Raw genomic sequence first — 26,243 nt, forward strand, 5'->3', positions numbered from 1 at the left:
ATTTGACGATAACAAGGTGATTGAATGGGAATTCAGTGAAGCCGGATTTGTAGATGGAGTATGTGTGGTAGATTGTGTACCTGGAAGCTGGTGTTGTGGATTGTGGGCGAGATGCTGAAGGCGATCTTGTTGCTGGAGATGTAGAAGGGCTTGCCGGGGTGCTCTGGGTTGGGCATTTTGTCTGGAAGTAATGGCTGGAAGTGGAAGTAGATGAGAACCCGTAGCTACCCTACGGTTGTCTTTATTTCATAACAAGCACAGAGAGCAGCTTGGAATGGAAATCCCGCCCGTAGACTGGACGGGTTAGGGACACATTCAACATCGCGTGCCAGGCGTGGTGGGATCCCGCGGTGACGGGGGGATAGCGCCCAACGCGGAACGCGAATTAAGCGCGACGCTCGAGTTCATGTGCCGGGAGATTGATCTGCGCAGAGTGTTTTATATCCAGGTTGTTGATGCGGAGCGTCTGGAACGACCGCTTGGCCCGGGGCATGAGTTCTATGTGCCCGGCCAGCCGGCGCGGATGAGCTGGTCGCGGAATGCGAGGACGTTTGCGTATGAGACCGGGCGCGAGGCGTATCTGCCTGTTGAGCGGGTGGCGCGGGAGATCATCTTTGGTCTTGGGTAATGGTATCGGGGTATGTGTCCATAGAGTTGTTTTCGCGGACGATGGGTGAAGAGGGTCCGCTGGTGCCTGGGAATCATGCGGAGAGGGGATGAAGGCGTGGAAGATGTTTGAGGAGAGGCTGCAGTTGAATCAGACCAACTAGATCATTGTGTAGGTTAAATCTATAACCGATGATTGTATCGCTAAGAAAGAGTCCACCTCTTCTTCTCGTCGACCCAGCAAGGCAGACAACCTGGGGATAACAACTAAAATACCTGCAATGGACCAGTTCAAAAAGCTGCACATCGTCGGCGTGGGAGTCACCCACTCCATCGCACCCGCAATGCACAACTACATCGCCGTCACCCTCTCCCTCCCCTGCACCTTCCACGCAACCGAATGCGCAGCCCTCAGCGACCTCCTCGCGCTCGCCCGAGACCCGCAAACCGCCGGCCTCGTCGTGACAATGCAGTACAAAAGCGCCATCATGCCACACCTGGACGAAGCAGACGAGCTCGCAACGTTCATCGGCGCATGCAACAACGTCTATTACAGCGGGAACCGGCTGTGCGGCACCAACACCGACTGGCGCGGGATCAAGGGGTGTCTCCTTCAAAAGGGCGACGGGGCAAGACGCCCTTCAGCCGGGCGTCCCGGCACGGCGCTGGTTGTGGGCGCCGGGGGCGCGAGTCGCGCGGCCGTGTACGCGCTCAGCCAGCACCTGCACTGCGCGACGATCTACGTGCTCAACCGCGACGACGACGAGGTGCGCGCCCTGATCCGCGACGCGGGCAAGCTGCCCGTCGTTCCAGAGATCACCCCCGTGCGGACGCTAGAGCAGGGGCGGGAACTTCAGTCCAAACCCCCGTACTACGTCGTCGGGATAGTGCCGGATCTGGAGCCAACGACGGAGGCAGAGAAGACGGTTGCTGCCATTCTGGAATTGTTCCTCGCGCAGCCGGGTAAAGGCGTCCTGCTTGATATGTGCTTTAATCCGCGGCGGACGAGAATCATCACGCTGGGCGAGAGGCTGGGGTGGGCGACGGTCGAGGGAACGCATGAGATCGGGTATCAGATGGAGGAGCAGTGGCGGCTTTGGGCGGGCGAGAAAGCCGCGGCGTTGGATTGGGAGGGCGCGTGCGCCGTGGAGGGAGCTCCTGCAGGCGGCGGAGGCGAGTCCGGCGATCAACGAGTGGACAAGTCTGCATTGCATGGATAAGTGGGTTCGGCATGGATTTAACCGATCACTTGATTTCCACGTCATTCATAGACTGGACCTTCGCACTTCCAGGGAATGCAATAGAAGAATCAACCAACATGCCAGACCTGCACACTCTGCCCGCGGGCACACGCCCCGACCACGAAATCCGCAACAACGGCCCAGACAGCCTTGTCCTCGAGCGCGCAAAGCTGCGCGAACTGGCCGAAGGGTGGCCCTGCTACCGGTACCTCCCACTCCTCTGACATCCCCAATCCAATCAAGTACGCAATCTAACAGCCTCAGCGACGCCTGCGAGTGGGAGAACTTCGCGTCAATCTTCCACCCCGACGCCATCGTCTACACGACCTGGTCCGGCCGCCTGCACTACAGAGACTTCATCGCGGGGTCGAAAGCAGGCATGGACAAGGGCGCGTTCATCATGCACCGCTGCCACGGGCTCACGAGCGACATCACGCCCGACGCCACGCGCGCCGTCACCAAGCTCAAGGCGACCATCACGCAGCGCTTCGTGATCGACGGCGTCGAGGTCGATGCCGAGGCCGATTGCCGGTTCTGCTTCTTCTTCGAGAAGATCGATGCGGAAACGGGGACGGCCCGCTGGGCTGCGCGGTACGTGCGGCACTGGTACGAGAAGGATAAGCTGCTCCCTGTTGTGCCGGGTCGGTTTCCCGAGATCGATGTGGAGAAGCTGAATTCGTATCCTGAAGGATACAAGTGTCTGGCGTATTGCCAGGAGCGGACCATGGGGGTGGAGGTTCTACGTGATATGCCGGGCCACCGGAGGCATGTTGGCACGGTGAATGGGGAGAAGCATGACCTGCTTTATCGGTTGGCCAAGGAGTGGTTGGATGGAAAGGAGGTGGATATTTAGATAGGTCAAGTTGCATGAAAGTATCCCCGCTTCACGGCCTCCTCATGGATCACCCTTCTCATGACATACACGGGCGCTGGCCGTTTGGTAAACAGCTCGTATTGCGCAATGCCCTGCTCAACAAGAAGGCTGAGCCCATCGACCACAACCCACCCCGTCGACGTTTCCGCCAGCACCTGCTCGAGCAGTGCCGTTCTGCGTGGGCCGTAGGCGATCTAGAATTGTTAACTAATACAAAGACCTAGCCAGTAATCAAATGGAGAGAATACCTCAAGAAAAACACCGCCCGTCGTGCTCTGCAGCCAGTCACGCGAGATCCGCAAGTTCACCAGCGTGGAGCCACCGACCTCTCGTACCGGAAGACACGACACAATGATAGTCGGAAGACGAAAACCCGCCGGCCACGCGTCCGATGCAGACCGTAGGATCTCCAGTCGAAGCGTCTGCCCCTGCTTCGCAGCCAACTGGTGGTAGTACTCAGCAAGCGCCTCCGCATTCGCCGCCGTGCGGTTGTAGATGCAGATTCTGCGGATTCCGAGCACATAACACGCATAGATGGCCGCCCTCGCCATCCCCCCGGCCCCGATGACCAGCGCCGTCGTCCCCTCACGGATCGCGTTGGCGGGCGAAAGGTGTTTCTGGATGCAGTTCCGAAGCCCAATATAGTCCGTATTGTAACCCTTGCGGGTGACTACTTCGGTGTCGCCACCGTCGGCATTGTGCCGACGCTCCAGGACGACAGTATTCACAGCATTGATGTCCCGCGCATCCGGGCTGATTTCGTCCAGGTATTCCAGGATCGCCGTTTTGTGGGGGAGTGAGATGGTCAGGCCGCCGCAGCTTGGGTCAGCGAGTAACCCCTCCACTTCACTGAAATCATCTGGCTTGAACATGCCGTACGAATACGGCATCCCGCAGGCTAAGTATGCCGCATTATGCAAGGTAGGCGATAGACTATTCTGCGTTGCTTGCCCAATAATCACAAAGCGCTTACTGGTTCGCATAAAACAAGCCGTAAGAGCCTGCTGTGCCTCTGGCAGTGTAACACCCGCGGAACCGCTGTCCGGGAGAACCACTGGCGATAATACTGGGTTAAAGCATACTGATGCTCGTCCGGCAAGCCCCGTGTTGTACATACTGAGGGGGATTTCAACGTGCGAAAGAAGGTTGTGCCGGAGGGCAACACAGGCTGAAGTATCGTCTGAGGAGGTCGATCGCCCTGTCAGCCGGACTGCGCCGAAACCGAGGGCTTGCGCCTGTTTGAGGAGAGTGCACAATGTCGATTGTTGGTTCCCGCTCGGTCCGAGGGGCGTCGGCTGATGGTGCGTAGCAATCGCTGTTGTGTTGCCCTTGCTAGCGTTCAGTTTCTCGAGTACGTCCCTGGCACAGGCTATTGGACAGGCCATTGCATCCGGCACCAGCCGCAGGAGCATCTCGAGGGCATCACCACTTCGCCGGTCGGACGGATCCGGGAGTTGGGGTTCGACTATGATCAGAATTCGTGAGTGCATTCTGAGTAAGGCCATACTGCGCGCGAGCCGGCCTTGCAGTCCGACTTGACCGACCGCATCAAAGTCAACAAGCAGGGTCACCGCGTCCGCACCAGAATCCAGCGCTTCAAAGTCCTCTCGTGAATCCAACCAGGAGAGCGGCAGCTGCAGAGTGAAAGTCCTCGAAGAAGACAAGGGATCTGAAGAGAAAAGCGCGCGCTGTGGACGACCATAGATCTGGTTTAGAAAACGCACAAAAACACGTTCTGCCTCTTTGAGCTTCAGGCTTGACGGCAGGATGCGGCCGTGTGTATGCTGCACGTCGCTCAGGGTGAGGTTGAAGAAGTCGAAGTTCGAGCACGCCTCAAAGAAGGCATTTCCGACCAGCAGGAAGCGCTCGAACTTGTTCTGGCTTGCCGTGACGAACTGTCGCAGGTCCGAGTCCTCCCTCCGCACGTAGACCACGGGGTGGTGGCGCGCGAATGCCTGCAGGAGAACGCGTTGCTGGTCGCTTGGTATGCCCCCGAGGCCAACTATGACGTGGCCTTTGTCGCATCGTTTCAGCAGGCCTTCCAACAGCTCCGACTCGACCGCACGATACTTGGCCAGCCCGTTCGCTGCGATATATGCCTGAGGCGAGCCGAGTTCTTGCCGGAACACTGCTTGAAAGTCCACAAACTGGCGACGCAGGGCGACGGAGGCAATGATCCCCAGCGTCTTCTTCCCAGCTCCATGGAAGCCGACTAGCACGAGCGTCGCATCTGCTTCAAAGCGTCGAGTGGTCGATGAGAGCGCCATCCATTCCGTCAAAGATCTCCAAGATGGACTGGCTGTTTGGCTGAGTTGATCTCCGGCGGGAATCAACACGGCAGCCTGTCACGTGCTTTGCTTCGGCGCCTCAATAGCCTGTCACGTGCTCTTTATCGGTTAAGTATCAGCCGCTCACGTGTACTCGGTAAAGCCAATAGCCGCTCACGTGACCCGCCTCAACGCCTCTGCGGCCTCAACTGATTTGGATCGTGCACCATCCATAACTCCATGTCAAGTCCTCGCCCGTCCAAGAGACGGCGTATATGCCGTGCGTGCGACCAATGCCGCCGTCGGAAAAGCAAATGCGACGGGGAACAGCCAGTGTGCAAGATCTGCAGGGCCGCCGGTCGCCCCTGCTCCTACGAGAATGGACGAGGCCGCCGTGGCCTGCCCACTGGCTATGTGCGATGTCTGGAAACTGCACTGGGCCTGGTCTTTTAGCATATGCCCAACAGCCAACCTGCTCTCGTCAGACTCTTCCGCGACCCGCAGACGGACAGAGAGTTAGCATTGGAGACATGGCGGAAGTCGAAAGCAGCGGCGCATATATCAAACTCGACATGCCCGAGTCCGGCGGACACCTCCACGCTTAGTTGCGACGACTGGGATGAGCCTGATCAAGGCGAGGATGTCCCCATGCAGAGTGATCCTCCTGCGACTGTCCCTGTGACTGCCGAACTACCACAACCTCCGTCCATGCTCCAGAGTCCATTAACGCTACTTGGCCTACCTCTGCCTCATGGTACAGCCGGCCTGGTCGACGCTTACTTTACGCACACACATTCCTGGCTCCCCATGGTCGAGCGTCACGAGCTGCTTCGTACCATGTACACATATCCAGGAAACAGCGCATCTCCCAGCTCATCACACCTTCTTCTCTGGTCTGTGGTTGCATATACCGCTGTTGTTAGTGGCCTCGACGACAGCTCTATTCCGAGCTCAATCGAGATCCTTCACGCGCTCCATAAACAAATCCTGGTAGAAACGGACACTCTATCCTTGCGGCACGTGCAAGCATTTGCCATCCTTGTACTTCTGGAGCTCACCAAAGGCAACCTCCACTCGGCCTGGACTCTGTGTGGACAGACCGTACGGCTGTTAGCCTTGGTAGAACCTGCCGATCAAGCCCGATACAAGAATACGTTTCATGCCTGTGCCTTTTTGGATGCTGTCATCTCTGCCTCGATAAATCGAACCCCTAGTATGTCCCTGGAAGAGCAGACCAGCATTGGACCTGTAGACGAAGATGGCATGGAGGAGTGGGACAGCTGGCCCGGACGTGCGCAGGATACTCAATCCCAGCAGAGGACAGCAGGCAATGGTCCATTACGATCGCTGAGCGCCTTCAACCAGCTCCGGCAGCTTGCGCGGATTCTGACCGGGGTACTTTACTGCCCTTCTGATAGCGATAGCGTCACGAGGGACAGTGTTCTCTCTGAGATCCGCGAATTGCGAACAACTATTGAAAATCTGCACCCGTACCACCGTGTGCACTCCGCCCCGTCCATCTTGACACTGTACATGGCATGTGAATTTACGCTCCTATCTGTACTGCGCCGATTCAATGTCACGGACTCGCGCACCACTGAGCTACTGCTCGCCTCCTCCCAACGTCTGCTGGATCTCCTTCATGATTCTGCGGAGATGTCAGGGAACATCAGATCATCACCTCTTCCTGGTGTGTTTGCTCTCCAATGCCAACGCTGTCTCGAGAGACTGATACCTGGCGCTCAGAGTTCTGAGACAATCGCCTTGAAGAGCCGTCTCATCCAGTATCAACAACAGCTCAGTAGGCCGAGCATCACAGCTGCCGAAGTTGACGCGATGAACCGGATGCTAGCCATCCCGCACGCTGGCGACGAGAACAGGATAACAGCCGACCATTCATCATCATCAACTAAACCCACCCCGCTCAATAACACCTCGCAGCCGGGTATAGCAGGGCTTGGGCGTGGCCCATACGCCACTCCGCTTTCCACCGCACCCGACATCTTAGCCTTGCCTCTATCCAAATCTCCTCTCCTCGCGGGAGACGACGGATTCGACGACTTGTTCGAAGAGCTCGTCACGTCAATTCCTAATACCCGGTCCGTCTCTGAAACTTCTCATCGTTGTGTTTGCTTGCTGACTCGTAAGAATATAAACAGGCTTGAACCCGCTTTCGCCCATAATCTCGGGTTTTATGGGGGCGACTTGGACACAGACTTTTTATCCCAGTTGCAGCAGCCGTCGGGAGGTTGAACAATAATTATCCTGGGCATGTCCACTTGTCGTGGATACTATATCTCAATGTCAGCCACCTCGGCATCGCGCCTATTCGATACTGCCTTGAATTACAGGAGCCGACTAACCATGGGACAGCGATACAAACCCATTTCTGCCTATTCCGGCTTTCACAAGACAACTCTAAAGAGATGAGTTGTCTGATATCAACTTTTGACCCCGCGGCACGTCGTACGCTAGGCAAAAGCCGGATTCTATGCGGCCAGGGCGTATCGGCAGCCTCACATCAGACAACCCCAGTGCCGCAATCTCGATGGCGGAGTTCACGCTGAATTAGCGGAGAACTATAATGTAACCCCGCCTTCTCCTTGCTTGGAGCCTAGGGTCAATTGACGCATACTGCTCAGTACAAGCGGTTGCTGGAGTTGTTGACGTATCGCGTTACAACCCGTCAAGCCGCAGATTCTTGAATGGGTAGCTGGGCATGCTTTTGCTCCGTTTTGCGATTGTTACTGGTATTCCACAAACGCCCTCAAGGCGTTCCAGATGGAAATGTATTTAGGGGTGAAGATGATCGATAGATAGCGTACAGATGTTAGAGTCCATATACCATGGTCATCTGTTCAGTGATGTCCTCTGGCAGCATCAAAATGTTGATTGGAACCTCCGGTTCTCCTCTCTCACCCGTACCTGTACCATCTTTCTAATAATCATGTGAGTTGAATGTCCCGCCCATAGAGACGACAATGGGGCGCTGGACTTCAAGGTGGCAGTATGGACGGGCCAAGAGTTTTGCACGCATTGTTCTAATATTCTATTCTCTTCGGGACATGGCGGATTTAGGGACGGGAAAAATTCAAGCTTACTCGGACGGAAAAAAGTATCCGGGAATGAGATGCAGTCTATTTAAGCTATGTAGCTGAGCACCAGACCCTCTGCGGGCCCGGCCCAATCTAGGCACCAACAGACCAACTGGGCAGACTAGCCTGATCTCGTATCCCGATGGCTGATTTCCATAAGGTAGATTGGCAGTTCGGAATCATTGGACGACGGTATCTAGATTCTAGATCATGGACATTGCACCTGTGCAGAAAGTTCCAGCCAGCCAAGCAATCAAAAAGGCTCCTCCGTCCAAGCGTACTCCACGTACACGCCCTCATAGCATCCAAGATCGTTGCTGAGCTTCTTCTGCTCGCGAATCCGCACCATATCGAGCACCTCCTGCTCATCATTAGAATCGAGCAGACACTCCAGGTCCTCATCCTCGCCGTTGCCGAAAACATCCACCAGAAGGCCGACGACGAGACCGATGAGCCTCAATCCAAAATCAAGGCCCTCGTCCGCGGCGGGACACAAAAATGGCAGGCTTCCAAAGGGCAAGAACGATAGGTTCTGCACGACGCTCACTTTCTCCCAGCGGCTGGGCTTGAATTCAGCGGCGTCGCGGCCCCAGATCTTGGTGTCCAGATGGCAGGCTTCGAAGTCTGCGGTCGCGGTGAGGTACTCGAATTCTTCAAAGCAGAACCTATTAGTCGGGAGCTTGAAGGCACGCTTAACCTGCGGGATAGACGGGTAGAGGCGCAGCGCTTCCTTGACGAGGTGTTCGACGGTAACGGTGTCCTTCACATTCTGGGTGCGACCCAGCCGGAATTGCTTCAGGGTAGGCTCCTTGATAAACGCAGCGAAAGCCGCCTTCCAGCTATCCTTGTCACTATGGTAGCCTTGGCAGTGGATTGTCATGAACAGGCGCATGATAACCGGCCAGAGCGATTCAAAGGGGTGCAGGAGGACAGTGAGTGGGTTGGAGCGGGGGTCTCCCGGATTACCTGCAAGCGCATTGATGAGTGCGTCCCATAGTTCGTGGTTGTCGTTGAGCTCCGGCATCTCCTGGTCTTCTGTATCTTCGGCCTTGTCCATACCCATCCGAGTCGAATGCAAAGCCTGAGCGAGTTGATCGAGCTGCTCCAGTCCGATACTGCTCGCACCCTTCATGCCCATGAAAACAAACAGCAGAACTCGCAGTGTAAGAGCCCGCACCATCGGCGCTAGCATCAACCGGATCCGATCTCCCTCAGCGACGGTGTCATTCTTGCCCTCCTCAACGTGCATAATAGCAAGCACAACCCTATACAGCGCCTGCATCACCTCCTCCCAGTATCTAACAGCCTCAGACTCGGCAATAAGCGCCTTGACGTTGTGGACCAGGAACCGCGCTTCGTCTTCGTCGCCGGTCGTGAAGGAGTTTTCGATGCCGAAGACGCGCTGGAGAGTGCGGTTGGGAATCGCGCGCGCGGTTTGCGGCGAGTGGATGTTCTTGCGGGTGTCGACGTACTGCGAGCCATTGAGAATATAGCGGCAGGGGGCAGCAGTCTTGAAGTGATGCTTGTGTTGCGAGCGCGAGGCGTAGAGGCGGTGGCCGAGCAAGACGAGGGGGAGGAGAGGGATGATGGGGAGGAGGCAGTACCAGAGCCAAAGGAGGATGTTGAGTGCGGACATCATGATTGGCAACGCCTTATTGTGTTATCTGTGTTGATTGTGGTGCTTGTGGTGCTTGTGTTTGCAATTGGGAGAGAAGAAGAGAGAGAGTTGAGGTGGAAGTGAGTGGGAGTCGATGTGTTACTCCTCCGCGACTGAAGGAGAGATCACGTTATCCAGTCCAAACCTGGGGCAGTGAATATCAGGGTGTCCAGGATTGGACTAGACAGAAATCCACCACTAGGCACCTGTTTCGAGCGTTCCTTGCGGTATTCCATCATTGGCTCCTCGTTGTCTGCTGCAGTGAATACCTGGATGACCCATGGAGCACTCATACGAAAGTCAACATTACCGACTGATCTTTGGGCACGATACTGCTCCTTGCGCTTCTAATCGAATCTTCGTTTCAAGTCCTGGATTCTTATTGAGAATGTTCGAGGCCTTCAGGAGTGACTATGGCTGGGAGGTCAGCTCATCCAACGATCTCCATCGAGCAACGTGGAACCACTTACATCCATTCCCAGTACTGTTTCCGGTTTCAATAGCCAGGAGCATGAAGAGATCGCAGACAAATCTATATGCGGCCGACTAACCTCTTAGGCATCTCTGCGTGACTCCCTTGCCTCCTTATTTTTTCCACCGGCCGTTATACACTAGATATTGAAACACTCCGCAACTCAACGAGATATAACTATCAAGCACAAAGACACCGGCCTCAATCATCCAGATCATGCCTGAAGGACACACCTAAAAACATAGTAGGACTACCTCGCCATGAAATCCGAGGTACCAGGTATATACAGCTCAGCCCAACGACAAACGGAGAGCGCAAACGCCCAGAGCACCCTCTACTTACTCTCCAGCCTCAATCCATCTCTCTTCGAATCTCCAAGTGACCTTCCTGCTCTCCCTTGCAATCAGCTAAGCTTGCAAAGTACTCCCCAGACACTCTCCATAATCCGCCTCAATCCGGTCTCGAATCAATTCCAACCCGAAACCATGGACTACCTCTTCCTCGTCACCGAAATCCTCGGCACCGTTTTCCTCCTGTGCTGTCTCGTCTTTCTTTTCCTTTCTTTTAGGAGATAGGCCATCATGGAGAGTAAGTATACTGATCGTCGTGATTCCGCAGTACAAGCCCTATGGGTAAATGAGAACTCATGCTAACTATATATTTTTTGATAGCCGGGCCCGCTTACGGAACCCTGAGAATCCATCCACCTGCCTACCGATAATGTCAAGGCGCTCTTCGACCTCGCTAGCGCTGCTTTGCTATATCCAACCGATAGATGAGCATGGAATGCCCAGGCTTTACCTTGGCTAGAGGCGTCGGGATTGTTTGGAAGGGGCTCTGCGGAGGCAGACGGGATGAGAATGGTACCGCAGATATTGGAATACAAAATAACGCAATGACTCCTGGTGTTCTGTTTGTACTCTCCCATCAAGTAGGCTCTGGCAATGGCGGGTTTGGAATGCCGAAGAGCTCAGCTGTAGTTGAGTAGGGCGGAATACTTTTTAGATGCCACATATTCAGACAGTTCCAAAAAACCATAACCTTAGTTTTGACTGACTCTATGCTACCTGTGTATAATCAAATCATATCACATCATTTCATTCATTCCATACTCTATGATCTTAAGTTCCCCCATTCCCCAAGTCGGGGATTCTGGCTGACTTCCTCGCCGACGCCATGATAGACTCCTTGGCCAGTGTCACAATCCGTAAGATAAATCGCTCAGCAATCACATAGGGCGCAAACACCCCACCCTTCTCGGCGATAGCAGCAGCGAGCTTCGTAAAAATAGCGGCTGTCTCCTCCAGTATGTGTAAATCCTCTCGAACATACGGCCCATCGGCGTTGGAGACGGCCACGAGACGCTGATGCAGTGCGAGAACGGCAGTGATGATAAATTGCGCATAGATCCTACTTCTTGTTTAGTGTACGTAATTTTAGTAAGACAACCTTCGGGGAAAACCAACCAAAAGGTCTCTGGGATGATGCAGAACTGAAGGCGGCCCACGTAAAGCAGACTTGAGCGCGCGGCTTGATAGCAAAGCTCTATACTGGATTGTGGTGGTGGTGTCCTACCACCAATGGCGGTAGCTGCATGGATCTTGGTAAGGCAGAAGTAATACTCCAAATGTGTCCCGGCGCCTCGCAGACTCAGATCATGGAAAAGCGTCTCCGGAACAAGCCCTCTGACAAAGTCATCTGGCTGGCAGTTGCGTGGAAAGCTGGCCCTGAGCTCGCCCAATTCATGGTCCAGCTCGCGAATGGTCTGAAGACGCCTTGCTTCGGACTGCTTCTGGGCTTCGACTGAGTAGAGGAGGCGGTAGATGCGTGATTTAAGGAGAACCATTCGCAGGTCCGAAGGGTAGAGCAGGACACACTCAGATAGATCGCTGCCGAAAAAATGATAGTCGGTGTATTTTGGGAGGTATGTTGAAGGAAAGTCTAGGTCACAGTCGCCGTCGTTGATCAACGGTGGCCGAGACCGACGGATGGAGTTTTCCTTATCAAACCCGTAGAAGAGCCAGAAGATGGCTCGTAGGTGGTGATTGTTCCGTTCTGATTGTGCGGTATTAGCCCCTAAATTGAAGAGGATTCGCACGCCCATGGCCATCAGAGCTTCGGCGGTCTGGGGTTCGCCCATGGGAGAGACATAAAGTGCCTATCGCGGTCAGATATGTCGCGTCACGGAGCATAAACTTACTATCATGAGGAGTGCTTCCAGCGCTCGTATATTGGTATCTTGTAGTGCTAGATCTGGTAGTAAAGTCAAAACTGCCCTGGCGTTGGCGATGGGGTCCGCTGCAGCTGCGACGAAGGCGGGCTCGTCCCGACGAAGCCCAGTGATAAGCGCCGTAAACGCCCCTAGACAGGCACGAGTGGAAACGTCAAGTGTGTCATCACTCAAGTCAAGTTCGCTGACATCCAGGATGCGAGCCATCTCGTGTACGTCAACCACTGGAAACAGCGAATATAAGTGAGCATTATTGTAATATTTCAACGCACAACGGACCAGGTGGAGAGACGGCCATTTTGGGGCGATACAAACAGGCTCGCTCGGAGTTTGCAATCTGAATTCCTCAAGAACCTCATGGGAAAACTTGTTTAAGTCAAATGTTCGAGGCAAATCACAGAACCCCAGATGCCACTGAAAACTCGCTATGGCCGTGTCGAAACGGCCCGGGTCGGAAAGACGAGCGCCCGCGGACCTCAAACTGGGCGAGGAGGGTCTTTCTTTCAATTGCTCCTCCAATTTCTGGAGTTGCGCCTCGGTCTCAGCGAGTTTCCTGGCATGTTTTAGCGTCAAACAATTGGCCGGACGGTTCGGGCTTACTGATGGACGGTTTTCCGAGGCCGGTTTGACGGTCCGGTGAAGACACAGGACACACCAGCCAGACAGCAATTCTCGCAAGCAGGCCTGGCTCTGTCGCAACGAACCTGCACGCAAAGTCAATGGCAAACCCGGGTTCGGTCGGTGGTCGGCAAACCTTGCGGAGGCGGCAGAGTTGGCAGGCGTTACCCAGCCCACGTCGGATTGGCCTGCCAGTCGGTGTGGTGCGGGGACTGGACATGCAGTGTAAGAAGATAGCTCAACGAGCTTTGGTAAATATAAAGTTGGTTTAGGTTCTCCATCTCGTACGGAGTATATCCACAGGACTCCGCGTTTCCTGAAACGCCCCTGATTTTGCTGAGTCATCGGGCCTGCTGATTCCGAGCGCACTGGTTGGATGCGCAGATGAGTCAGCGGAAGGTTTTTTTTCCGACAGCCCTACCCCCTTCCCGATTGAGCCAATTCTTCCCACTCCGCCTGTGGCGCTGACGAGTCTCGCAATCTACTCCAGTCTTGACATCTTTTCAACTGCCAGGTACCAGTGTATCTTGGTCGTCACTGTCGTCATTACCCTGTCTACACTTTCTGCACTCGGTCAAGGGCCGGGACACGATGGTAATTGAGCAGTCATCATTGGATGCTGCGCGATGTCGATCACTGCTCCAGCGTGAGCAACGTTTCAAAAAGAGTATAGCCCGTGGTTGATATGTCCAGAGTCTGGCTTCGATGGTGCAAGCTGACGTAGTAGCTGGTGTATAAAAGAGCAGCCTGCTTCGTTCGAATCTCCCTCATCATCCACGATCACTCTTCGCTCAATCGCCTAACTCTTTGTCTTTTGCTATAATGGTTCAGCTCACTCAAGGTTTTCTCTTTGGCCTAGCTGGTCTGGCTAGTATTGCGTCTGCTCATCCCGGTCACGACATTAAAGCCGAAGCCGCTGAGCGCGCCTCTTTCTTGAAGAGCGTGCCCGTCCAGGGCCGTAGTCTGAGCCACTGCGCTAATAAGCTGAAGGCACGAGGGGTTGCTGAGTCCAATGTTGTTCGTCGCGAGAGTGCCGTGCAGCAGCTGCGCCGCGAGAGGAATGGAAACGCTGGTATGTATCCAAGCTCGACAGATCAAGGCATTGACTAACATAGCGCCTCCAGACGCCCGCTACCTCAAAGTCCGCGATCTTGAGACCGCGCTGGACACGGACCACGAGTCGACCAAGAAAATCACTCTTTCAACCGACCCAAGTGTGCTGTTTGCCGACGGCGGGGCTTGCATTGTGCAGCCTGAAGTCACCCAGGGCCCGTACTGTACGTCCTTCCTTGCACACTTGTTTTCATGAACTGTCCTAAATCTTTCAGATGTCGCCGGTGAGCTTGTTAGGCGCAACGTCGCGGAGGACCAGGCGGGAGTGCCGTTGTTCTTGGATATCCAGCTGATTGATGTCAACACCTGCGAGCCGCTGCAGAACGTGTACACCGACATCTGGCACTGCAATGCCACCGGTGTCTACTCCGGCGTCGTCGCTAACGGAAACGGAAACGCCAACGATGAGTCCAACTACGACACCACATTCCTTCGCGGCATCCAGTCCAGCGGATCGGATGGTATTGTGCAGTTCCAGTCCATCTTCCCTGGACACTACACCGGTCGCGCGACTCACATTCACGGTACCTCTATAGCCTTTCTCTGGGTGATAATGTTAGCTAACGCCAGAGCCAATAGTGGTCACTCACCCCGGCGACCAAATTGAGGTCCTCCCTAACAATACTCTCGCTGGTCTCTACGACACCCGCGCCTCCCACGTGGGCCAGATCTTCTTCGACCAAGATCTCATCACCGAGGTTGAAAAGACCAGCCCCTACAACACCAACAACCAGGAGCTCACCGAGAACAGAGGTGACATGATCCTTGAGACCGAGGCTGAGACGACTGACCCGTTCCTTGAATATGTTCTGCTCGGTAATAGTGTGTCGGATGGTATCTTTGCCTGGATTTCTCTCGGTATTAATAGCACCCGCAACGAGTATAACTCGCCCGAGGGTTACTGGACTGAGGATGGCGCCGCTGTGAACGAGAACTTCAGCATGAACATGGCTGGCATGGGCGACCTTCAGATTCCTACCGGCAGCTCTGCCGCGGTTCCTGCCGCCACTTCTGCTGTTTGAGCATTATTAGGGCGCAGGCCGATTCTCAGGAAGGATTAGTGGCGTATATGGAGCAAGGAGATGGTGCTCGGGTGGAAGCTGACAAGGACAGAGAGAGAGTGAGTTGCCTATTTGTAATCTAGTTAGCATAGAGCATGAATTTGAGGTATCCATTCCGAACCTATTTGACAGTAGACCGAAAGAAGCCCGTCCCAGTAGCCGCGGAAAGCGAAAGCTTTGTTCTTAGAGGGGTGCATTGTTGGGATCCAGGGTAGGATAAAGTCACCACCGAATTGTAGATCTTGGGCTTCTTCAAGATATCACTGAATATTGGGTAGTTTAGCTTTGGCTTTGGCGTCAGAGAGGGAGGGACTGGCGTTTGGGACGAAGACGAGCCCCGCAACGTCAAACGAAAGCACTGATCGCCGTGGATGTGAGAATCAGTCATTCCTCTTCTTACACTGGGCACCACTAAACAGAGTAGGTAGATCAGATGAGGCCTCGATTCGGCGGACATCGAAGAGGAGGAAAGTGGTAACAAGGCAGGTGTTGGTCTGCGGCAAACTAGGAAGGAAGGAGGCCCCACGCCAGGACGCCTGAAATATGAGGAACCAAGGCATCAAGGCACCCAGGCACCCAGACTGTCCAGGTCGAGGACAAGGATAAAAGACTAAAGTGCATCATGTCGCCTCTAGAACAGTACCGGAGCTCCCTATCCAGGTACAGCTTCCTGCTCGTTACAATCTGTCATCGCACGGTGTAGGTAGTATCCATGGTTGGCAATCTCACCGGCCAGGAACAGGTGGGGTGGGATCGTGGACTGTGGTGCGAACTCTTGGGAGTGTGCTATGGTTCATACTGCAGCAAAGAATATCCATCTAGATATGCTTTTCTATGTTCTGCGCTAGCAAAAGTGCATAGACTCTTGATAAGCCAGTTTAACTCAATTTGGCCAATTTGCAAACATTGCAGAACAGCAAAATTAACCCCGCGTCAACACTAAGCAACAGCTCGAATGGCAAATTTACCTGCAAAGATCCCTCGCTTACTCGCTAAGCACCTGGTCACTATGGAGTAGTCCTCTGGAGTATAAATAATAGTATACTTCTTCTTTCCCCTTCGTTCCCCTCTTCTTCTCTATCCTTTCCTTTGCCCATCCTTGCCTTACATCCTCTCTTTTTTCCTTCCCCTCCTTTCAAGTCATTGCCTATATCAACCGCCAACCATGTCCACCACCACCGCCAACACCGTCTACCTCATCACCGGCGCCAACAGAGGCCTAGGCCTCGGTCTCGTCAAATCCCTCCTCACCCGCCCCTCAACAACCATCATCGCCTCCGTCCGCAACGAAGAGGCCTCTGCAACCCTCAAATCCGAACTATCCTCCATCACCCCCAGCCAAAACAGCACCGTGCACATCATCCTCCTCTCCTTCTCCGCAGACACCCCAACAACCCCCTCCCAAATCCTCAACACCCTCGCCACCATCCAAAACATAACACACATCGACGTCCTAATCGCAAACGCCGGCTTCGCAGCCCCCATGACACCAGCCCTCCACACAACAGCCCCCGACCTCCGCTCCTCCTTCGAAACCAACACCATCGCCCCCCTCCTCGTCTTCCAAGCCATCTGGCCCCTGCTGAAGTCCGCAAAAAGCGCACCCAAAGCCGTCTTCATGAGCTCGTCCGTCGGCTGCATCAGCGCGCAAGAGCCCTTCCCCGGCGGCGCGTACGGGGCGTCCCGGGCAGCGGGGAACTGGCTTACGCGCGCGATTCACCTCCAGCATGAAGAGGATGGGCTTGTTGCGTTTGCGATGCATCCGGGGTGGGTGCGGACGCGGGCGGGGGAGTTTGTTGCGAGGGAGTGGGGGGTTGAGGGGGGGCCGCCGGAGAGCGTGGAGAATAGTGTCAAGGGGGTGTTGGAGGTTGTGGATGGGGCGACGAGGGAGAGGGTTGGGGGGAGGTTTGTTACGTATAAGGGGGAGGAGTTGCCTTGGTGATCTCACTTGGGCAGGACTGTGCGGGGTGTAGTGAGGGGAGATATATCGAGGTACTATAACACTGTAGGGCAGTGCACAATTAGATAGTGGGAACCATGTTACTTCTCCAAGTTTGTATAAACTTTAACCTTATCTTGTACCACGAGCCCTGGACGCCACTGCCCCATTTGTAAGCACCGTTCCCTATCCATCAGATGGCATCTACAGCATTGGAAATAGTCCATTTCCACAGCTGTGACCCTCGCAGCATAATGAGAGTACCCGAGTGAATCAATGGCACAAGGAAATTGCAGAGACCGCCATGCTCCTCTTCACATCCCACACTCAGATACTTGTGCAGTCCAAGCAACAGGGAACAAGTGCAGTGGTAGATACAAATGAAAGCACACCAATCTCTACAATTTCCTTCCGTCATTAATAACCCACTCGGGTATCCTCAATATGCCACGAGGATCTACCCTGTTGTTTTCTTCCTGGTGTATATATACCTAGGTAGTGAACAAGGTTCGAACTCTCGGTAGAGCAAGCCTTATAGATAGAGCACACACCAAGCAGACGTCATTGGCTAATTTGTAAGCGCCTTACCAATCATAGGGTAGATTCTCATTGCTTCTATCTACTCTATAAGCAAATATAATCCATCTTTGCTCTCCCAGTTTCAACACTCCCCAATGACCCCGCCCGCCATGCAGGCTCCCATCCAGCGTCTCGTCCGTGAAATCAGCCTGGACGAACTTTCCATGCGTATTTCTAGTTGATCGTTCATAGCTTTCTGGAGGACGGTTCTATATATGGTTTCAAATGGGTTGACGGCGTTCCAAGTGGGGATGTTCGTAGTCCGTATGGTCGAGATAACTGTTGACAGTCAGCCAGGGGCAAGCGAGTCCCCCGGTTAGAATATGTCGCCAAAATGTAAGATGGGTCAATTAAAACCAGAAAGACTTTTTACTGTTAAAATGGGAAGAGGAATTAGGTAGTCACACAGCTTTACCGGTCTAATTACTAAGAGAAATTGGTGGAAGTTTCGGGCAGCCGGGTTAGGGTTCGGGTGATATACGGAAAGCCGAGTGATAGGGTCGGGTTGTTCGATGGTTCTGCCGTTAGCTACTCAGTTACGGTACATCCAACTGATTGGTTGGTAGATTTTGAGTTGAGGTCGCTCGTGCTGCCTGCCTCTTCCTCGTTGGTACCCCGGTGTGTGGTCTTAGGGCACTTAGGGTTATATGTACTCGTGCTTCTTAACAAGTTACCATTGTACTAAAGGACTCACAAGCTTAGAGGTGCCGATAAGAGAAGATATACGAGAAGGGTGATTTCCATCAATTTAGACCCTAGCAACTGATTATCACGATACCTTAAGGACAGTGAAGCAAGCAGCAAACGCAAACGCAACATCCCTTCTCGACAGTGCAGCAACGATCCAGTCAAGGCTGGACGCTGGTTCTCAGTTCTCAAGTGGCCGAGAACTACTGCTGCTGGTGCTTATCAGCCGGAGGAAGCGCCTCCTTGCCCTGCTCCCACTTCTGGCTTCCCTTGCCACTGCCGCGGAACATCCACTCCGAGATCGCAGTGACATACCTGCCGTGCTGGAAGTACACGCGGATGTTGCACTGGTTGCTCTTGCCCCAGGACACGGCGGCCACCTGGCTGCCGGCCACGCATTGTTCGTCGAGGTGGCCCTTCTTCCAGTTGTCCTGGTCCTGGTTGCTCTGCACCATCTCCTTCATGCGGTTGTTGTGGTCGACATAGTACAGGCGGAGCTCCACGTTGTTGTCGTTGCCTTTGCCCTCCTGGTCGGTGCAGGTGACGAGGGTCAGGTCGGTGCGCGGGAGGGCCTGCTTGACGATCTCGTTATGCGCCTGCCACTTCTTGTTCTGGTGGCAGCGGGCTTCCATGATGTGTCTGTTGTCGTCTTGGTAGATGAGTCTGGGAGATTGTTAGTTGGAGTTGGCGGATAGGTGTTGCTGGACGTACCTCATGGACATTTCGTTCTGGCCGCCGCCCTGGCCCTGTCCCTGCAAGATGGTGCAGTCCATAGCGGTTCCGGGGAGAGCACGGCCGACGTTGGACTGCTTGCTCCAGCGTCCGCGTTCTGTGGACGTCAGTCATCCAGTACCATTATGTGGTAAGGCCTCAGATGGGGAAGAAGTAACGGCATACCATCGCAGCGGAACTCCTGAATCTCGTTGTTCTGCATCTGGGCAAACAAGCGGATCTCCTCGTGCTCGTTGCCCTGGCCGCCATGCTGGCCGCGTCCGCCAGTAGAGCAGGCAGCCAGCATGGAGTACGGCGCAACGCGGATCTGGGACTGGTCGAGCTCGCCGTGGTGCCATTTGCCGTCGGACTCGCGGCACACTTCGCGGACGACATTGTTGTCGCCGATGTAGAAAACGTGGATCATCTATTGTAAGCATTAGGGATAGCGAAACAAGCGACAAGGTCATGTACATACCTCGTTCCTGTTCCTGCAAACAGCAGCCAGGGGAGTTCCCAGAATGCCGTGGGCAACGATGTCTCGCTCCGAGCCGCCGGACCACTGGCCATTCTGGCAGGTCACTTCGCGGATGCCGCCGTGGATATCCTGGGAGTAGACCCGGATGTTCTCCTCGGAGTTGACTGCGGCGATGGCGCAGCCTATGGTTGATCATCAGCTCAGCTCGACTTGGAGGGGGTTGCAAGAGAAGGGAGCGTACGGAATCGAACTTGCTCAGCTCCAGCGTTGGACATGTTGACTCAGGTGGTTAACTTGGAAGTTTCTTTGATGGGCTTTGTTTTGTGATTGATTGATTGCTTTGGAAGTGAATCGGATGAGGATAGATAGAGTCGATCTGCGAGGAAAGGTGAGGGTTTATATAACTTCCATCCGCACAGTCCCTCCATGGCCACGACGACATTCTGCCTGCTCCGAGGAATCATCTGCTCATTGCTGACGACACTTGCTTGGTCCTTTGAGCTCGGTCTTTACAGGATTGGATCGGCATTTTCTTCATTCTCCAGCGTTGTCGATGGACTCCGAGAGTGGCGTCTGGATGCGAATGGTGATGAAAGAGCTGTGCCTTCCCGGCTTCAACAGATGCTTTCGAGGACCGATTGGAGTGGCCGCTCTCTGCAAGATTGAGTTTGGAATCCGTCTGGGCCCGTCTCTGCTGCGCGCTCTCCGCAATATGCATGAGCAATGCTCTCCGCATTTCATCGACTGCTCCACCATGCCGCATACATCACGCATCCATCAGACGGCCATCAAGCATCCATCAGACATCCGTCTATCTGCTTGCGGGTGGTTCTGTGTGCAAACTCGTACCAGGCAGAAATGACGGTTCCAGCTTATATCAAGCACGCAACGTCTTAAGCACTGGCGATTGTTCCTTTCTTTCTAACGCCGAAACAGTGGTCAAAGCGCCGGTGTGCTACGATGACCAAGTCGCACAGCTCTCTCCTGCCCCCAGATCAATGAGGTGGTCGAATAGGATCGATATCCCCCTCCCCGGAGCTACACGAGGCCGTTACTTCCGGGGATGCCATAGTGTCAAGCTACAGCTCAGAATAGACAGCGTTAGAGCTCTGACTACTCCGGACCCCGCATCTCCGCGTTACACTGCAGCCATGATCCCCATACGGACACAAGGCTGAAGATCCTGTTACACCAAGGCTGGGGTAAGTAGATCCCGAGCCCTTCGGCGTGTGTGGCCTGACTGAGGGAGCTGGAGTGCTCGATGGTGGTCTGGACCGATGACCTGGTACGCATCTTGTGGAACACCTGACTAGAGCGATCGATCCAATTGAAGCTTTCTCGATTCTTGCTAAGACTTGCGAACGTCAGCGTCCCGCCCAAATATCGTCACTCGGCGTCGGCAACAAGTGGATGCCCGGCGTCCGATATTGCCGGCCAACGTCACCAAGTGCACGGCCATTGCTTCGGATGCCTACAGCATCACATGTCCTCATTCAAGCATCCCTAAAGATCTTTGCGGGGCCTGCGTTACGACTCGCCGTCCGGTGCATAGGCGAGGGTGAATCAATTGGCCAATTGCTTCCAGGGTCACCTACCTTCAGTTATATCTAGAGGACCGTTCTTAGCATCTGGACCAAGCGACGGCCCACGTGCTGCTCGAATTGAGCGGCCTTGACGGCCATTGGCTCTGGCTTAACAGCTCAGTATGTAGGAGTAGTCCAATGCCACCGGCGCCGAAGTCAATAGATTGCCGTCAAGCAGCGCCTCTGCATCCAACATCACGGAACTGAGACCTATCATCTTTCTGGAGCTTCTGGAGCTGGCATCAGAAGGCTCGGAAGCCTAAGCGTAACTCTGGAGCTGAAAGAAATGCCTCAGTCCGTTGCAGCAGCCGACAACGGAGGATCCTCGTGCACAGTGAGCCCTGGAGCACCTGCAAGACTGCCGAAACCGCAATTGCCATCCTCCACATGTAGCAGAGGATCTTTCGGGAGATGGCCAGGCTGACACAAGACAGATGTCGGTAGTAGTATGGTGTGATAGAACACATATAGATGAGGCCAAAAACTACTATCAAGAATCAGACTCATGCCCCTTATCCAATCTAAGGAAAGAGTGCACGCGGCCTGGCGCCCTTACCTTTAGCAGACTTTGCCACCCACTCTAATGCAATCTCTTGTCCAACAGTAGACGGGGAATTGAAAAGAGTCTAATAAGAGTTCCTCTAGCTTGCTGTCCATCCAGGATGTCTCAGGGCAAATCACGGGGATCCTGAAGGATTAGCCTTTGACCAGGAGTGGTAAACTTTGCAGTCTGCGACCTCAACTATACGTTCTGCATCGGGAGTTGCTGCCGTCCATATAAACCGCCTGGTTTCCCTGGTTCTTTGTGCCCGGAGGTCTTTGGCTGCTCCCGTCTCAACTTACGAGCTGAGCTGTCTTGGGGGCATTGAGTATATCCAAGATTTCTCTTGCGATGTATGGCATTCGAGACGGCCTCAAGGTCCCCCATACTCTCTTTCAGGACAATGGTATTACCGTCACTGATTGGTTGATTTACTGTGAAACATGCCGTGATCTAGAATATCCAGCGAAAGTCGTACCCCGCAAGAGATGGACCTGATAATCGCAAACGTCCTTCGTCGATGGCAACAGATGCTATGGAGGGTTCCCATAGCCTTGCTAGGCTGGAGCCCAGCAGAGATGGAGTGAGTATCGACTTACCGGCGAGGATGGACACAAACGTTCAGCCAGCACCCGCTTGGCCACTTCCACGTCAGGGCATGATTATGGCAGGGGTACCTTGCTCGGAGTATAGTCTGCCTCGGTCGTTGGGGATTGAATGCTCATACCCTGGCAGCACTAGCATTTAGTACGCATTAGATAGGTTAGGGCTACCACCTACCCCGCCTGCCATACTACGGTATATTAATTGCAGCGATCGCAGCAATCGCTGTTGCATTTTCCAGTCTTTCTTTCCTTTCCGATCTTCGCAACCATGTCGTACCTGTCTGTCGCGTTCGGCCCATGGCTCTCCTGGGCGATTGCGCTTGTGCCGCTTCTCGGACTAGCGAGCATCGTCGGTGTTGACCTCATCATTCAGAAACCAAATGCTGAACCTGTAATAGATAGGACTTAGTATCCACCGTCTTTATTTCAGCCCCTACTCCAAGTACCCAGGCCCCTTTCTCGCTAAGCTCACGAGCTGGTACTCCGTCTACCACACCATCATCGGCGACCTGCACACCGATATCTGGGAATGTCACCAGAAATACGGTACGCTGTTACCGCCCAGTCGATCAGACCAGAACCAGCTCTCCGACCGGGCTGAGCTGACACCGTCCCCTCCCAGGCCCCATCGTCCGCTACGCCCCGAACAGAATCCTCATCGACACCGAGCCAGGCCTAAACGCCATCTACGGCCACGGCGCAAACGTGCAAAAGGCCAAGTCCTACACGCGCCTCACCATGGTCAAAGGCGCGCAGTCAACCATCAGCACCATCGACAATGACCGGCACGGCAAAATCCGACGGGTTCTGAACCAGGGACTATCGGACGGACACATCCGCGCCATGGACGCGGAGATGACGGCAGTTGCGGCGCTCTTTGCCGAGCGGCTAGGTGAGGCAACGGATCGCTTTGATGGGACTCGTTCTGCGCCCGCCAGTGACGGGTGGAGCTGCGCTAAGAATATGGCTGAGTGGTGTATGTCCTCTCCAGTGCCATAGTCTGCGCGCTAGGTATCCTAACGTGACTGGGCAGGCGACTTCTTCACCTTCGACATCATGTCGCAGCTTGTCTTCGGCACATCGTATAACCTCCTCGGCGACGCCGCGAATCACTGGATCATTGACGGCGTGTTGGGCCAGTTGCGACGGATAAGCTACATCACGCAGCTCCCGGAGGCGGAGACACTGAGGCTCGACAAAATGCTATTTCCCAACGCGCGACGCAAGGCGGTCCGGTTCTCGTTGAAGGGTCGGGAGATCATGGAGGCGCGGAAAAACAAGGACGTTAGCAATAGTAAGAACGATGTGTTCAGCAAGCTGCTTGCCGCCAAGGATCCGGAGACAGGAGAAGCTCTGTCGCATAGCCAGTTGTGGGCGGAGGGCAACGTGTTGATCATTGCTGGTCAGTAAAATTCAGGAGAAGGAAAATTGATGCGGATACTAATCACGACACAGGGTCCGATACCTCGTCCACTGGCTTGGCCGCGACCTTCTTCTACCTCACCCGAACCCCATCCGCGTACGCTCGGGTGACAAACGAAGTAAGAAGCGCATTTCCCACCCCAGACGAAGTCTGCCAGGGGCCGAAGCTGTCGTCCTGTGTTTTTATCCGCGCCTGTATCCAAGAAGCACTGCGCCTCGCTCCAGCCGTCAGCGGAGCCATGTGGCGCGAGGTTTTACCGGGAGGGCTGAAGATCAAGATGGAAGAACACGATGTCAAAGAGGAAGATGTTCTGGATATCCCGGCAGGCTATGAAGTCGGCATAGGTGTTTGGTCACTCAATCACAATGAGCGGTACTATCCCGAGCCCTTCAGCTTCCGGCCCGAAAGATGGATATCGCAGGAATCAGGTGAAGAGCCAGTCCGGCTAGCCAAGGCTGCATATGCGACATTCTCCATAGGCCCGCGAAACTGCGTGGGAAAGGGATTGGCCATGACCGAAATGGCCTTGGCCATGGCTGCAGTCATAAGCCGCTATGACTTTCGGAGGGCTGACGGTGCGGATGGACAGATTGGGGAGGGTAAGGGGTCATTCGAGGGGCAGTATCAAACGTTCTACACGTTTACCAGCTTGAAAGACGGACCGATGATTCAGTTCAGGCCTTATCATAAGTCCAACGAGTAAATTGGTTCACACGTCCTATCAAAGACACCGACGGCGAGAATCTAGACTTGCCGGTATCACACAGTATAAGCGCGTTTGACAGGTGCACTACTATCCGGTATCAGCTAGTCAGCATCATGGAACTCGTTATACTTGTCTCATTAAACATACCTTTGCTCTCGTCCTAGCCGTAACAACAGTTTCGTCAAGTCAGTGACAGACGGTAAGGTTGCCACAAGGCCAAAGATCTGACCATATCCCCAGTCATTGCTGGATTTCGTAAGGTTCATGCTAACTGTGCGCTCACAATCAGTAATCAATATCCCGGCAATGACCAGCCCGACTATCATCCGCTGACATCGCGGGACCCGGATAGCAAGTTTCGTGTCGCTGTAAGCCCTGGTGAGCCATGTGCTTTTTGTTGCATTCGCTGGTTGGTTCCTCCATTGCCGCTTCTTGATCCCTTCCCTGGCTGTCGTTTCGTCGTCGTACCAAAGGTATAGGAGAGTCAGGGACCAGAGCCTCTTCTTGCCAAGCTTTGCTCGAACGCGTCGAAGTTCTGTAACTCGCCATTCCGTTAGAGTTCGTTGAGTTTCGTCGACGTACCGTGTCCAAGCCCTGTGGCATGGTTGGGAAAACGGGGTCTTCAAAGAGGCAAAAAGATGAGATGGCCCATACACCCATGCTTGCATCCTGAGCCATAGAAATATGGTGAGCGAAAACACGGCCAGCCTTAAAGATCGGTTGAGCGGGTTGACAACATGGACCGGAATGCTGAAGGTGCTTGCTCGAGTACAGAGATTGCATTGCGGGCTATCTCCAAAGCAGGGCATGTGAAGGGCCACATAGAAGCCCACGACCCACCACAAGATCAGCCGTACTTGCTGCGCTATGAATATACCAGGCGATTTGACCATCCAGGACTCTAGAATGTGCATCGGCAAGAGCGTGATAGTGAGCAGCTGCAGAGCAATAGTCGCATGATGAAGGCTCAGCGCGCCTTGCCAGAGAAATATCGCGGCCGTGACGACCACGGCCAAGGACGTGATGACGAGGGTCCCATATGTAGAGCTGGTCCGGTCTGGGTTCGAAGACAGACCGAAGATGGAGATGTTGCATATCGTTTGCGTATACGCTGCAATGCGCATCTATGTTAAAGGTACGTGGCGTCAGAAGTCTCTTCAGAGTTTCAAGGAGAGAGTGATTTACCCCAATTCCTGCTATGTCGGGATCGGCTTCAATAACACAAGGGTCGCTGCATTCGATGATTTTGGGGCAGTATTTGCGATCAATAAGGGGCCAGGCTCTAAAGAACCAGAAGCAGAGGCACACAGCTATAGCAAAGAATAAGAGAGCCCAAGAACCAGTTTGAACATAAAAGAGAATCCGCAATGCGTAAGTTGGTTGGCCGTCTGGATGGCATAGCCGCCTGTTGCTCGAGTTAGAAAATAATAAAGCCTAGCCGGCGAAAGCAGCTTCAAAACGACTCACGTCTGCTGAAGCCATACCGGGATCCAGAACGGCGTATGTTTCTTTGCGATCGTAGGTGACATTGTGGACAAGATCCCAAAAAAAGAAAACCAGTTTCGACGGGGCAGGCTGGGGCTTCTTAAACGAGCCGACATTCCGAGTCGGCTGCCAATGCCCTCGTTGATTTCAGCGCTTAGGTACATGTCGACGACCGAATGGGGACTGCGCGGCTATATTTGCTTTTCTCCTGAAGAGTAAGACCAAGAGAGCCTGGGAGGGGAGTGAGATGTTGACAGGTGGAATTGTTGGGG

General features: G+C 54.2%; 10 protein-coding genes across 10 annotated transcripts; 5 read left to right on the plus strand and 5 right to left on the minus strand.

Annotated features, from left to right (window-relative positions):
* Window positions 1-887: 887 nt before the first annotated feature.
* On the plus strand, window positions 888-1,826 carry DSM5745_06317 (shikimate dehydrogenase family protein; the record flags this gene model as incomplete). The annotated part of the gene is made up of 1 exon (XM_026748333.1): window positions 888-1,826. The coding sequence occupies one exon, from the start codon at window positions 888-890 to the stop codon at window positions 1,824-1,826; it is 939 nt and encodes a 312-aa protein (XP_026602637.1).
* Window positions 1,827-2,139: 313 nt separating this feature from the next.
* Window positions 2,140-4,988, minus strand: DSM5745_06318 (putative pentafunctional AROM polypeptide; the record flags this gene model as incomplete). Its single annotated transcript, XM_026748334.1, has 3 exons — window positions 2,140-2,530; window positions 2,770-2,915; window positions 2,970-4,988. 3 exons carry the CDS (start codon window positions 4,986-4,988, stop codon window positions 2,140-2,142), a joined length of 2,556 nt encoding a protein of 851 aa, XP_026602638.1.
* Window positions 4,989-5,444: 456 nt separating this feature from the next.
* DSM5745_06319 (fungal specific transcription factor domain-containing protein) lies at window positions 5,445-7,241 on the plus strand (the record flags this gene model as incomplete). The annotated part of the gene is made up of 2 exons (XM_026748335.1): window positions 5,445-7,087; window positions 7,148-7,241. The coding sequence occupies 2 exons, from the start codon at window positions 5,445-5,447 to the stop codon at window positions 7,239-7,241; spliced, it is 1,737 nt and encodes a 578-aa protein (XP_026602639.1).
* Window positions 7,242-8,336: 1,095 nt separating this feature from the next.
* DSM5745_06320 (uncharacterized protein) lies at window positions 8,337-9,719 on the minus strand (the record flags this gene model as incomplete). The annotated part of the gene is made up of 1 exon (XM_026748336.1): window positions 8,337-9,719. The coding sequence occupies one exon, from the start codon at window positions 9,717-9,719 to the stop codon at window positions 8,337-8,339; it is 1,383 nt and encodes a 460-aa protein (XP_026602640.1).
* Window positions 9,720-11,333: 1,614 nt separating this feature from the next.
* DSM5745_06321 (fungal specific transcription factor domain-containing protein) lies at window positions 11,334-12,740 on the minus strand (the record flags this gene model as incomplete). Its single annotated transcript, XM_026748337.1, has 4 exons — window positions 11,334-11,622; window positions 11,679-12,370; window positions 12,413-12,666; window positions 12,722-12,740. 4 exons carry the CDS (start codon window positions 12,738-12,740, stop codon window positions 11,334-11,336), a joined length of 1,254 nt encoding a protein of 417 aa, XP_026602641.1.
* A 1,142-nt stretch (window positions 12,741-13,882) lies between these two features.
* Window positions 13,883-15,195, plus strand: DSM5745_06322 (intradiol ring-cleavage dioxygenase; the record flags this gene model as incomplete). The annotated part of the gene is made up of 4 exons (XM_026748338.1): window positions 13,883-14,132; window positions 14,185-14,337; window positions 14,389-14,697; window positions 14,753-15,195. The coding sequence occupies 4 exons, from the start codon at window positions 13,883-13,885 to the stop codon at window positions 15,193-15,195; spliced, it is 1,155 nt and encodes a 384-aa protein (XP_026602642.1).
* A 1,204-nt stretch (window positions 15,196-16,399) lies between these two features.
* DSM5745_06323 (SDR family oxidoreductase) lies at window positions 16,400-17,176 on the plus strand (the record flags this gene model as incomplete). The annotated part of the gene is made up of 1 exon (XM_026748339.1): window positions 16,400-17,176. One exon carries the CDS (start codon window positions 16,400-16,402, stop codon window positions 17,174-17,176), a length of 777 nt encoding a protein of 258 aa, XP_026602643.1.
* Window positions 17,177-18,642: 1,466 nt separating this feature from the next.
* DSM5745_06324 (uncharacterized protein) lies at window positions 18,643-19,903 on the minus strand (the record flags this gene model as incomplete). The annotated part of the gene is made up of 5 exons (XM_026748340.1): window positions 18,643-19,102; window positions 19,151-19,268; window positions 19,337-19,577; window positions 19,629-19,810; window positions 19,870-19,903. 5 exons carry the CDS (start codon window positions 19,901-19,903, stop codon window positions 18,643-18,645), a joined length of 1,035 nt encoding a protein of 344 aa, XP_026602644.1.
* A 2,722-nt stretch (window positions 19,904-22,625) lies between these two features.
* On the plus strand, window positions 22,626-24,483 carry DSM5745_06325 (cytochrome P450; the record flags this gene model as incomplete). The annotated part of the gene is made up of 5 exons (XM_026748341.1): window positions 22,626-22,706; window positions 22,756-22,903; window positions 22,980-23,333; window positions 23,391-23,759; window positions 23,813-24,483. 5 exons carry the CDS (start codon window positions 22,626-22,628, stop codon window positions 24,481-24,483), a joined length of 1,623 nt encoding a protein of 540 aa, XP_026602645.1.
* Window positions 24,484-24,970: 487 nt separating this feature from the next.
* Window positions 24,971-26,015, minus strand: DSM5745_06326 (uncharacterized protein; the record flags this gene model as incomplete). Its single annotated transcript, XM_026748342.1, has 4 exons — window positions 24,971-25,027; window positions 25,069-25,245; window positions 25,327-25,891; window positions 25,954-26,015. 4 exons carry the CDS (start codon window positions 26,013-26,015, stop codon window positions 24,971-24,973), a joined length of 861 nt encoding a protein of 286 aa, XP_026602646.1.
* Window positions 26,016-26,243: the final 228 nt, after the last annotated feature.

Source organism: Aspergillus mulundensis (assembly GCF_003369625.1).
Source record: "Aspergillus mulundensis strain DSM 5745 chromosome Unknown scaffold_6, whole genome shotgun sequence".
Lineage (NCBI taxonomy): Eukaryota > Fungi > Ascomycota > Eurotiomycetes > Eurotiales > Aspergillaceae > Aspergillus > Aspergillus mulundensis.